The sequence below is a fragment of the Monodelphis domestica genome, chromosome 1 (genome assembly GCF_027887165.1).
Source record: "Monodelphis domestica isolate mMonDom1 chromosome 1, mMonDom1.pri, whole genome shotgun sequence".
Taxonomy (NCBI): Eukaryota; Metazoa; Chordata; class Mammalia; order Didelphimorphia; family Didelphidae; genus Monodelphis; species Monodelphis domestica.
The window spans coordinates 119555589-119568880 of record NC_077227.1 but is presented as its reverse complement, the minus strand read 5'-3'; the positions used below and the strand labels follow the sequence as shown (position 1 = coordinate 119568880).

The window sequence follows — 13292 nt, the reverse complement described above, 5'->3', positions numbered from 1 at the left end:
AGAAAATCAAAAGATTAAAACAGAAAACCAGGCCTTAAGGACCAGAATTGTGCAACTGGAAACCAATGATCTTGCAAAACATTAAGAATTAATAAAGCATAGTCAAAAGACTGATAAAGTAGAAGAAAATAAAATATCTCACTGAGAAGATGATGGATCAGGAAACCAGCAAAAGAGACAATTTGAGAATCACTGGTCTACCTGAAAACCCAGAAATAAACAGAAATCTTGACATCATACTACAAGAAGAAATTATCCAAGAAAACTGCCCTGATTTTCTCAAACAAGGGGGCAAAATAGACATTGAATACCCTCTACACTAAATACTCAAAAGACAACTCCCAGGAATGTAACTGCCAAATTCTAGAGCTTCTAAGCTAAGGAGAAACTTTTACAAGAAGCCAAAAAGAGACAATTCAGATATCAAGGAGCACCAATCAGGATTATACAAGATCTGGCAACTTCCACACTAAAGGACCTCAAGGCTTAGAATATAATATTCAGAAAGGCAAGAGAATTGGGTCTTCAACCAAGGATCACCTATGTATCAAAACTGACTATATACTTTGAGGGGAAAGTATGGGCATTCAACAAAATAGAAGATTTCCAAGTATTTGTAAAGAAAAGACCAGAACTAAGTGGAAAGTTTGATATCCAAACACAAAGATCAACAGAAACATAAAAAGGTAAATAAGAAAGAGAGAGAAAAGGGGGAAAATGGTTTTTTATTCAAACTTTCTTCTTTAAGAGCTACAATAAAATCAAATTATTTATATTAATGTATGGGGGAAATGTTATTTGAAACTCTCAAAATTATATTCACTATTATAGTAATTAGAAGAATCATTCACAGGAAGAGATTGGGGTAATAAGTGCTATAAGATGATATGCAAAAAAAGAAAAAGGGAGAGGGGAAATTGAAGATGGCACCAAGAGATACTTGAAGAAATAAAATAAATAGGATAATCTTTATCACACAAAGATACGCATGGGAAAGGGAGGGGAAAAATACTCTTATAAAAAGGAGAGGAAGAGAGTGCTAATAGGTAATACTTACACTTATTCTCAGTGAAATCAATTCTGAGAGGGAAGAGATCCATTGGGGTCTTGAATTCTATCTTATCTTACAGGGAAAGTGAGAAGGGAAAACTAAGGGAGCGGAGGGAGTACAAAAAAGGGAGGGAAATAGAGGGGGAACTTAATAGACCCTAAAAAAATAAGAAGGGAACAAAAGGGGAGGAGCAAGAAAGGGCAGCATTTCAAGGGAGGGGATTAAGGGGATTGATTAAAAGCAAACCACTGGTTTAAAAGGATATAGAAAAAGGAGAAAGGGCAGAACTAGGAGAGGATATCAACATGCTGGGGAACCCACAAGTGACAATCATAACTTTGAACATGATTGGTATGAACTCACCCATAAAATGAAAACAAATAGCACAGTGGATTAGAATCCAAAATCCTACCATATGTTGTCTACAAGAAACACACCTGAGTTGGGTAGACAGTCATAAAGTTAGAATTAAAGGTTGGAGCAAAACCTATTGAGCCTCAACTGATAGAAGGAAGGCAGGAGTTGCAATCATGATATCTGACAAAGCCAAAGTAAAAACAGATCTGATTAAAAGGGATAGGGAAGGTAACTACGTCCTGATAAAAGGAAGTATAGACAATGAGGAAATATTAGTAATCAACATGTATGCACCAAATGGCATAGCATCCAAATTTCTAAAAGAGAAACTAGTGGACTTGAGGAGGAAACAGATAGTAAAACTATACTACTGGGAGACCTGAACCTAACACTATCAAATTTAGATAAATCAAATAAAAAAATAAATAAGAAAGAGGTAAGAGATGTGAATGAAATCTTAGAAAAATTAGAGTTCATGGATATATGGAGAAAAATAAATAGGGACAAAAAAGAATACAGCTTCTTTTCAGCAGCACATGGTACATTCACAAAGATTGAGCATGTACTAGGGTATAAGAACATGGCAAACAAATGCAGAAAAGCAAAAATAATAAATGCAAACTTTTCAGATCATAAAGCAATAAAAATAATAATCAATATGGGTACATGAAGAGGCAATTCAAAAATTTATTGGAACTTAAATAATGATTCTCCAAAATCAGTTAGAGAACAAATCATAGAAACAATTAATAATTTCATTGAAGAAAATGACAATGATGAGACAGCCTTTCAAAATCTATGGGATGCAGCCAAAGCAGTACTCAGGGGAAAATTTATGTCCTTGAGTTCATATATTAACAAATTAGGGAGGGCAGAGATCAATGAATTGGACATGCAAATCAAAAACTTGAAAGGGAACAAATTAAAAATCTTCAGAAGAAAACTAAATTAGAGATCCTAAAAATTAAGGGAGAAATTATTTAAATTTGAAAGTGAAAGAACTTTTGAACTAATAAATAAAACTAGAAGCTGGTATTTTGAAAAAACAAACAAAATAGACAAAGTAACGGTCAATCTAATAAAAAAAAAGGAAAGAAGAAAGCCAAATTAACAGTATCTTAGATGAAAAGGGAGACCTCACCTCACAAGGTTAAAAAGGAGCAAAACAATCCAGGTAGGACGATGAACTTTAAGCTAATACAAAAGGACTTGAACCTAGTGAGAGACTTGAGATTTTGACACTTGACATATGTTAAGACGTAGGACATCTTGTATCCACACTCTGTGAAATACTCACAGACAAGTACTGAAGGTAGGCTATCATCCTGGTTCCCCCTATCCCTGAGAATGATGAAAAATCAGACCAGGGAATGACACTTCCCTATCACACAAAAATCTAGTCCTGTTTTCTCTCTTATAATATGGTAACTTTCTGTAGTCTTGGCTGCAAATAGGTAAGTGAAGTATTACTGCATTTTGTCCTATAGACTTGTGGGACAGAAATCACTTTAATTGGGTCCCGATTCAAGGACCTATTAAAGGTTTATTTTCTTTTACTTAGAATTTTTTTCTCTTTTATTTAAATTTTTTTTGATGTTTTTGATTTTTCTTGCCAATTAATTCACATACCGCATAAATCAGCCATGCATTCCTAAGTGATCCCTGTGTTTTTCAACATCTTCTTTGGGGGGAGGGGATGTATTATTATTATTATTATTATTATTATTCTAAATTGCAAAATTTAAATTCTTTTTGAGAATAATTTTAGGTTAAGAAACATGCTACCTCTCCAAATCCAGAAAGTGAACTGTTTGGAGAAGGCACCATGAAGACGCCTCCACAGACCACACACTGCACCAGAAGATCCATAGTGAACTTTGGGATCTGGTGATTTGAACTGTGTGGAGTTAAACAAATTTGTTTTGTATGTATACTCTTATGCCAAAGGGGACTGACCCATAAATGACTTTTTGTCAATGGGCCTAGCAATCATTGGTTTTGTTCTCTTTTCCTTTTATCCCCAAGTTACTGTAATTTCAAAGTTGGTTATGTTTACAAGATCCATTGGAGAGACTAGTCTTCCACGGATCTCAAAGGGGGAATGTATAATTGAAAAACTGTTACACTAAAAAAGAACTACATTTCCTGGGAGTCCACTGACTTCCTGCCATTGTGTACTTCCTGTAGACAGAGGATATTAGCGAGTGAGTGGTCCTCTTGGGCCTTTTTCTTGGGCTTGCAGCCAGCATGGTGGTGGTGGTAAGCTAAGCACAGGGATTTTAAATGGGCTAATCAGCCATGGGCATGTGGTCTTTATTTTATATCCTCTTTATTCATTGATTTCTAATGATCATTAATAAATCTCCTAAAATATAATATTTTTATTATTGAGATTTAAATTTAATTTTTACATATCAAAAAAATCTTACTTCAATGGGGTAAAATGGATTATTTTATCAAATTCTAGAATACCAGTGCTACAGGCTAAAATCTTGAGAGGTACATTTAGAAGAAACAAAAGAACCCATTAAATAATAACAACATTTGTATAGCACTTTAAGGTTTGCGAAGCACTGCATCATGTTATCTCACTTGGTCTTCATAACAACCCTTTCAAGTTGGTGCTATTAGTATCCCCACTTACAGAAGAGGAAATTAAAACTTCAGGAGTCACTTAATGGTGACTTGCTCAGGGCCACATCATGCTATCTATGGCAAGATTTGAACTCGTGTCTTCTTGACTTCAAATCCAGCATTCTATTGTCTATCAATAGCTGCCCTTATTGCACAGGATATATTTATGAATCATGCTATGACATGAGTTCTGTCAGACTTCAAATACATACATATAAAGAGATTAGGTTAGATTAGTCAGAGCAGGAAGAGAACTCAAATGTCCTTTACTCTAATTCCTTCATTATCTAGATGAGGAGCAGAGAAAGGCTGCCTTGCCTAAAGATACACAGGAATTTGAACCCAAGTGATACAGAAATCTATAGCAGAGCTAAAGAAATACAGAAGTTTATGTGACAGTCTCCAATACTGGAAACTGATGTCTATCGTTTATTTTTTAGTCTTTAAAAAAAATTGAATTTTATTTTTCCAATGAAAATCTACTTTCCCTCTATCCTTATTGAGAAAGAAGGAAAAACAATTCCCCCATTACAAACATATATAGCTAAGATAACAAATTCCTGCATTTCCTATGTCCAAAAAATCTCAATATGCATTCTAAGTGGATAGCATATTTCATCCTGAGTCCTGTGCCATTCTTTAAGTAGCCCTACTGGTGTATCTAGCAATATAGAAAGCAGAAAAATTGTTTACAAACAACAGACAGAAAAAGAGATAATGAATCTCTGAACATTCTTCCCCTTTTGATTGGATAGAACGTACCAGCCTTTAAGGCTTTAGGTAAAACCTACCTTTTTCCATTAGTACTTGCTGGAGTTCATTTGAATTGCTACTGCCATTTCCCTAGTAATTTTATACGGTCTGTTTCAGACTTAAAATAAGCCACTGATCCCAGGGAATATAGTAAGTTAAAGTTGTCACTCTTGTTATTCTGGTGGTAGGTGTGTATATGACAAAGACAAATAGCCTCGATATCAGTTGGGCATTTGTGTTTGAGAAAGAAATTTTCAACGGTTCTTGATAGCCAAACCAAATTTTAAAAGTTTTTATCCAACTGTTTGAAGCCAATGAAAGCTACAGCAGGGGCAGGTAGAATCCATGATGGCCCAAGGACCCCTGAAGGGGATTTCTTGAACATCAGCCTCCTTGCTCAAAGAAACCATCTGGGGGAAAAAAAAGGGAGCTGGACTCAAGGGAAAACAACCTCAATAGAATGTCACAAGAAACATGAGCTAGATATTAACTTGAAAATAAAATCCTTACTTTGTAGTAGTCATCTACGTTTACCCAGAGGGTGGGATATATAAAAAATGAGCAATATGTTTTCTCTTGATAAAGGGGGAGTGGGGCTCCTATGGTGCATATATGCTTATTATTTAGAACCCTGGGGAGAAAGATTTGGAATAAAGCATCTTGATGGGAAAGGAAGGATTGGAATTGATGATGATGATGAGAATGATAATTGTTTGCATTTGCACAGAGCTTTAAGATTTGTAAAGCATTTCTCATGTTATCTCATTTGATTCCCATAGCAGCTCTGTGGGGTTGGTGCCATTATTTTTCATTTTAGAAAAGAAACTCCTTTGAGGCATCAAGAGAAATTACAGGAGTGATAGGTGGCCAGGAAGGCATATGCTGTTTTCCCCCACTCTAACATTTTCCCTCTTTCCTCTGTTTCCTGTCCCCTCCAACCCCTTTTGCATTCTCTCTTTCACACCCTCTTTTTCTCTGATAGCTCTCCTTCACCTTCCTTTCCATGTTTTCTCCACTTTTTAAGTTTCCCTTTCCATCTTAATTTCCCTCTACTTTGCTTGTTTCCTTAATTATATATACAGACTATGGAAATGAAGCATATTGTAAATTGTGTGCTGTGTTTAGTGAATTAGCTTTTATGACTCTCACTCTTAATTTTAAAAGGGGAACACAACTCTAATTATTCTTTTATTGGGGAAAATAAAGATAAAGTTATTTACTTACAATATTTTTTTCTGTTTTCATCTCTCAATACTTTCTATAGCTGTACTAATTTTTTTTTAAAGAACATATTCTTTACTCTCATGCAGATTCCCAATGCTTCCACTCCAAATTCTTATATTTTTATGTATCTCAGAGCACTAATGCAGGACTCTACACACCATGGGAGCTATCAAAATCAAAGCATAATATGTTTTAGAAATCAATAACTAAACCCTAATATTCCCTTTCTGCTTTTGTTCATCGACTGGAGGTGATAAAATCAAAGACAAAAAACCCATTAGATAAAAAATCATTACTAATCAATCCTAAAATAGCCCCCCCCCCCCCATATCTGTCATAGGTAACATAAGTGGGACAAATGCCATCATCTCTATAATATGGCTGAGTTCAGCACTCTAGCACCATTTTATTTCCTCTCAGATACTTGGTCGCAATTAGGGTGAACTATATAATAAGGTGGCACTGCTGCAGATGTTATGGTTAAAAGTGTCAACAATAGGCTCATACAACCAGGCACAAATTTTCAGAGCCAGAAGGGACTTTAAAAGTCTATCACAATCACTTCATTCTGAAATCAGAGAATTTGTCCATAGAGAGGCCAAGTGATTCAGCCAAGAAACTATAGCTTTTGCATGGCAAAGCCTAACCTCACATTTGGTTTTTTTAAGAGAATGAGAACCTTTCCACTGTATCACACTGATGGCTTAGTCTAAGATTGGTGTACTTGATGGAGATAAAAATGTAAATCTTTATTAAAATAGTTTGAACAAAATAGTCAATCAACCAGCATTTATCAAGCAACGTATGTGACAAGAACTGTGGTACTCCCTGGAGGCAGAAAGAAAGGCTAAAGACAGTCCCTGTCCTCAAGTAGCATACAATCTAAGGTACTAACAGCACACAAAGATATACATATAGAATAATATTTGAAAAAAAAATTCTACACATTTCATCTGGAATCTTTTCCATTATTGTGGAAAATAATGATTTTGATCTATTATCATTTATAGAATCACAGATTTTCAAAGCTAGAAGGGACTTCAATGGCTATCTAGTCTAATTCATACCAGAAAAAGTACAAGTTGATCATCAGCCTTTGCTTTAGGACCACTGGGGGGGACCTCACTTTATCCCAAGAGAATCCAATCCACTTTGAACTATCTCTGTTAGGAATTTTTCCTTAAAGTTTTATCTAATTTCCCCCTTAATATGGTGCCGAGGCAAAAAAGAAAGCCATTTTCTCCCATATAGAAAGGAAATCAAAAGTCTTGAAGTCCAAAAAGTTAGTGTTGAAGGCTGACCCTAAACACAAAAAATAAGAAATCCAAACATCCCCCACCTTATGGAGACCCAAGACACTTTTATTTCACAAGCAGACCAAGCAGTTTGGGAAAAGTACTCCTAGGAAGATCAAGATCACTATGTGGTCAGCAAGTTTCACAGAGTTCAAAACCCTAGTCTTCACTGTAAACATTAATATCAATAATCATCAGATAAAGGAGGCCATAAAGAAGTTATACAAGACTGATTTGGCCTGATGGAGAAAAGAAAGCCTGGGTCCAACTTTCCCAACTATATAATACTTTTGCTATTGTCATCTAAATTGGAATCATCTGAGTTGCACCTAGTGAGACAATTCAACATAAAATGAAATCTGCCTCTATTAAAAACAAACATCTAAATCTGATCTTGGTATTATGCGCCAGCTAGCTGGAATGCTTTATCACCTTTCATCTTTAACTTGCATTCAAATCCTTCCCACGGCTGGTATACATTTTAAGGATGTCAACTGAAAAATCAAAATGCTTTCATTTGCTTTTGCCAGCTCCAGAGCTTTCTATGGTTGTAATATCTCCCACTCCCATACTACAAGTATTGCCCCTATTGGGGCAGCTTCATTGGATGAGAGTCAGGCAGTCCTAAATATGGCTTCAGACACTTCCTAGCTGTGTAACTCTGGGCAATCATTTAACCTCAATAGCTAGCCCCTTATTGGTGAACCTATAGTACATATGCCAGAGGGGGACACTCAGAACCCTCTCTGTGGGCACATATGCCATCACCCCAGCACAGAGTTCATTACTATGAATCCAGAAGGATGCAGGGCCAGGCTATAACCCTTCTGTTCTCCACGCAGTTTGCAGTTTGGGCACTTAGCCTCTAAAAGACTCGCCGTCATTGGCCTAGCTCTTACCACTCTTCTCCCTTCAAACCAATACTTAGTACTGATTCTAAGATGGAAGGTGGGTTTTAAATAAAACAAAATAAAATTGGTATATGCTATTTCAATCTCTTCCTCACTCAACCACCAGAGGTAGGACTGTACAGAGATGGTAAAGAAGAGAAAAAGAAAGCACCTTTTCTCTAATACTCTTTTTCTAAGAGGAGCTACTTTTTGTGGTATAGGAGAAAAAGGAGGGATATTATAGTAGCATAGGCTTATATTTATATCAGTTGCAGCCTGTGGTTCTCTCTTTTCAATCACAAGTCAGTAACTTTCCACTTTTCTCTTTAAATAATGAGAGGCATCAAGTCTCCTAAAGCAGGTATGACTTGCTGAAAATTAGAATGTGTTTTTTTCTAAGCAGGTAGACTTACCACTAGAAACTTATAAATTTATCATCTATTTTCTGAAAGACAATATATCTACTTATTTTGCTGTGAATTTGTTCATATTAGCCTTTCCAAGTTTATCTAAATTCTTTATACTTATCTTTCCTTATGGCATAATACATTCATGGGTCATAATTTACTCAATCATCCCTCAAATATTGGCATCCATTTTTTTCAAGTATTTTGCTATTGCATAAAAGTGCTGCTATAAATATTCTCATATATTTATACCAACCTTGCCCTCTGTCTCTGGCCTCCTTGGAATATAAGTATATGCTTAGCAGTGACATTAAGCAGGAAAGGTTTCATAAGATTTAGTAAGGCTAGGCACTTGTGACTAAGTGGATTCTTTGACATAACACAGCGAGGAAGTGTCTAAGGCCAATTTGAAACCAGGACCTCCCATCTCTAGGTCTTGCTCTCAACCCACTAAGTCACCCACCTGTCCCAGTTTTTTTTAAAAAGTATAATTATAAATTGTTTTCCAGAGTGGTGGGACCAAATCACAGCTCTAACTAGTGATGCATTAATGTGTTTGTCTTCTCACATGCTCTCTAACATTTACCATTTTTGTCTTTTGTCATCTTTTCCAGTATAATCCTCTGTCCTTTTTTATGCCATTCCATCACCACGACTGCTGAAACAAAAGATGGCTACATAGGAATGGGCACCATTTTGCATTGCTTGTTTTGTTTCATGCACTGTCAAACCAAAGATTTCATCAGGAGTGGTCAAACTAATATAATGAGCCTCTTCAAGGGAAGGTAGTGTGAAGATTGGATTTGGCTCTCCCCTGATTGTAACAGTGAAGGTACTTACCTCTTCCTTGATTGTGAAGATTAAATTGCAATCCCCTATCTATTTTTAGATTTTAATCCCCAAAGTGTAAACCCAGTACTTAAAGTAGATCTACCCACTTTAACAACAAAAAGGTATGAACACCCATTTCATACATTGAGTGGGAGGTCTTTAACCCATGTGTGAAAGAATGGGCAGTCCTGGAGAAAAGCATCTGCTGTGATTAGTAGACATAAAATTTAGGGGAGGTGACAAAAGAGAAAAAAGGTCTTTAAATAGTGGAAACAGAGACACAAGAGATTAATCAGTCACTCAGGCTTGGAGTGAAGATCATCAGTCACTCAGAGTTGGACTGGAAGTCACTTGGACTTGGAGTGAAGACACTTGACTGTGGAACTGGACCCCTGGAGGAGCTCGTGCAGGAGACCTCAGACTGCTTTTCTTTTAGACAGGAACCATGGTGAGCATAAAGGCTGACTTCCTTCCTTGCCCTTTCTGGAAGTGTGAACCTTCAAGAAATGCCCATCAACTTGAGACTCCTTTCCCCTGACTGGTGCCTTAGAATTTCTAACTGGTTCAGAGGAAGCCAGAGCTTCCCCCCCCCCCCCTTTTCTCTCTTCTTTAATATCTTCCCTCTATTGTAAAAATAAACTATTTTTAGTAATTTGTTTGGGATTTTGAAATTAAATCCCTAGCAACCACCAATTAAATATTCAGTCCAACCATAAATTTAACAGTGGACAGGTCCACAGACCATAATTGTTATAGCCTTTCTAGCATGCCATAACTTTTTGGAGTTTAGCTTTATAAGCATGACCTTACAGAGTCCAAGAGTACTTCTATGAGGAAGTTGTTAAATATGAATTGGGAATATGTGATTTTTATTGTTAACATTAAAATACCATTCTTTTTTGGGGGGAAAAAGTTTCATTTTGGCTTTTTACTCCTGGATAAATAAAAATCCAAATAAACACCCATTTTTTTTTAAAATAAAAAGAATTTAAAAAATGCTATTTTTCTTTTTTTTCAACATTAAGACCTGTTGCTTTGCTAGTTACAAATACAGTAATTTTTGTGGCCTATTTTTGTCCTTAGATTCCCTTGATGATGTTATATTCTAAGAACAAAGGGCTAAAATCCAAGATCCTTTCATGTTAAAAATCAGATATTAGCCCAACAGAATAGAAAAAAAGTCAAGTATGGAGGCCATTCTATTTATTTTAGCTATTCCTTCTCAGAGAATTAATTTTTTTAAAAACTTTTTTCATTTATTGGTTAAATGCTAAAAATATCCTCTTTTCATGAAGAGAAGTTCCTTGAAACCATATTTAATTTTTAAAAAGTTGGTTCTCAGTTATCAGCCAATTCTTTCAATAAACTAGACTTTCCTTCTGTGATTCTAAAAATCACCTCCAGTGAAAAAGAGGTGGATTCTTCTGTAGCTTGAGGATTTTAATTTGATTTTTGGAAAGTTTTCTAATAATAATAATGTAGTATAACTAGAAAAATAACAAGTAATAACATAGAACTTACACAGAAATGTCAATTTATATTATCACAGAAACATGTGAGGTAACTTTTAATGAGGTAAAGTGAAAACATGTTATATATTATGAAGTTCTATGTGACCAAAGCATATTGCCATTTGGCTTATTAGAAAATAAACTGGGGGGCATCTAGGTAGTTCAGGGGACTGAGAGCCAGACCCAGAGGTGGGGAGGTCCTGAGTCCAGACGTGGCTTCAGATACTTCCTAACTGTGACCCTGAGCAAGTTACCCAATACCCATTATCTAGCCCTGACTGCTCTTCTGTCTTGGAGCCAATATACAGAATTGATTCTAAAATAGAGAGGGTTGTTAAAAAAAAAACAAAAAAAACGCCTGTTTTAGCAAAGAAATATCCTTCATCCCCTCAAATGGCACCTCTATAGAAAAACTCAGCCCCCAAAGAGATACAATAAATATTAATCAATCTTGTTGTTACCTCCCAATGGCTGAACACCAGCTGTGGACTAGCAAGGCCACTTGTCCTCTTTCTTATTTCATCAGCAAATCCGAAGCTTTCAGCTACTGGAAGCACAGCCTTGATAATGAACATGTCCGTCCCTTCTTTCATTTCTTCCTGCAACACTCGACCTTCTCTCTTTGACAAGACAGCATAGACCCGACCTGTAAAATTGCAAGTCTTATTAACTTGCTGAACCCAACATAAGTTTTTAGCCACAAAGAAATATGTACTTTATGAATGTCCCCTAGAATGATCTGCCCTAATGAATAGCTTTGTTGAATGTTATCTTCTATGGTTTATATCTTCGGAAAGGCCTTTATAGCAATAACTTGCCTCTACTAGTTTTGGAATATTATCCACATTGTTCTAGTTACTGGAAGCATCTGGTGTATACTCCTTTCTAAGCCAAAGAAAAAAGGGACACATTTATTTATATATTTTTCTTTAACCTACTCTTCTAAAAACTATGAGAATGAGAGAATATTAGCTCTTGAAAACTGACACTTTGCAATTTATTTCATGTCCCCTAACAACTCTTGTCAAATAATCAAGTGTTCTTGGCAAAATATTTTATTATTCATTACCATTACTTCATACACTCAGGAAACAAGGAACATTTTCACATACATGGGTATGTTTGCAGACAGCATATTTTTATCCTAGAAGGGTAGTTAATTCTGATTATCCATAGTAAAGAGTATGGATAACTGAAATCCATACACAGTCCTAAACAATAATTTGGGCCAATTTTTCAATCTTGGTCTCCTGTATAATTTTTTTTACGAGAATTGGCAACAAAGAACAAAACAGGCTAGCTAGCCTCGCCTCCTGTTCCTGCCCCCTGGTGGTGATATTCCTGAAATTACTAAAAGAGAATAATAGAAAGGATTAAGAGAAATAAAGGAGAGATAAATAATCCACGAAGATAATAATGAATAACATGTTAAGAGTGTATGATCCCTCAAGGACCTTACTATTCACTTTTCATTAATCTCTTCAACATCTTCCATTTTCCTGGTTTTAATGCCGCCTTCTTACTTTTCAAATATATTCAGGCAATATCCCTCTAAGAAATTATTTCTTTGGATCCTATTGCCCCTTTTAGTTTTTCCCCAACCAAAAAGCTTATCAAAGATATTAACTTATTCCATATTCACCTCCCCAAAACCTATGTTCTATTCCCAACACTACAGAAAATGCTCTTTTGAAGTTTGCTAATGACTCTCTAATTGCCAAGTCTGTCAATTGCCAACATAGTTTTTTTCTAGATCCTAATTCTACTTCATTTCTTTGTGGCAGTTAAAACCATTGACCACAGCCTTCCTTTTTGAAACTTTCTCCTTTGTTGCTTCTTGGGTCACCTATCATACCAACCCTGTTTTCCTTCTACAATTCCAAAAGATTTCAGATGCTTTCTTTTTTTCTCTCTGCTTATCCTTTAACTATAAAATATAACCAAGACTGCAGCTCTGATGTGATTTCCAAACCCTTCTATTGCCAAGTCATTTTCATTTGGATATCCCATCTTCACCTCAAAATTAATATGTCCAAAATTGAATTTATCTTCCCCATAAATCTAGTTTCATCTCTCAAATTTCCAACTCTTGTCAGTATTAATACTGTTCTTTCCATAACTCAGAGAAGAATTCTTGGAATCATCTTTGACTTTTCCCAGGCCCAGTCCATTGCTTCTATCTTTCTATCCTTTCTGAAACTATCCTTGAGTTAAGCCACCCTCGTTGTTTCTGATCTAACTAGTGTCCTAACCTCTAGCTTCTTCTACTGACAGAAATATTTTCATAAAACACATTTTCATCAAATCACTCCCCTAATTAAGAAATCTCCTATGCTTCA

At 35.8% G+C, this 13292-nt stretch overlaps 1 protein-coding gene across 2 annotated transcripts in view; it reads right to left on the bottom strand.

Annotated features, from left to right (window-relative positions):
- Positions 1-13292, bottom strand: part of EFL1 (elongation factor like GTPase 1) — a 278731-nt gene that overhangs the window by 34679 nt on the left and 230760 nt on the right. For both annotated transcript variants that reach the window (XR_460442.3, XM_001362562.4), the window contains exon 19: positions 11415-11599. Coding sequence is in view for 1 of the 2 variants with exons in the window: in XM_001362562.4 (XP_001362599.1) it covers positions 11415-11599 (185 nt within the window). In the remaining variant the exon portion in view is untranslated. The remainder of the gene's footprint in view (positions 1-11414; positions 11600-13292) is intronic.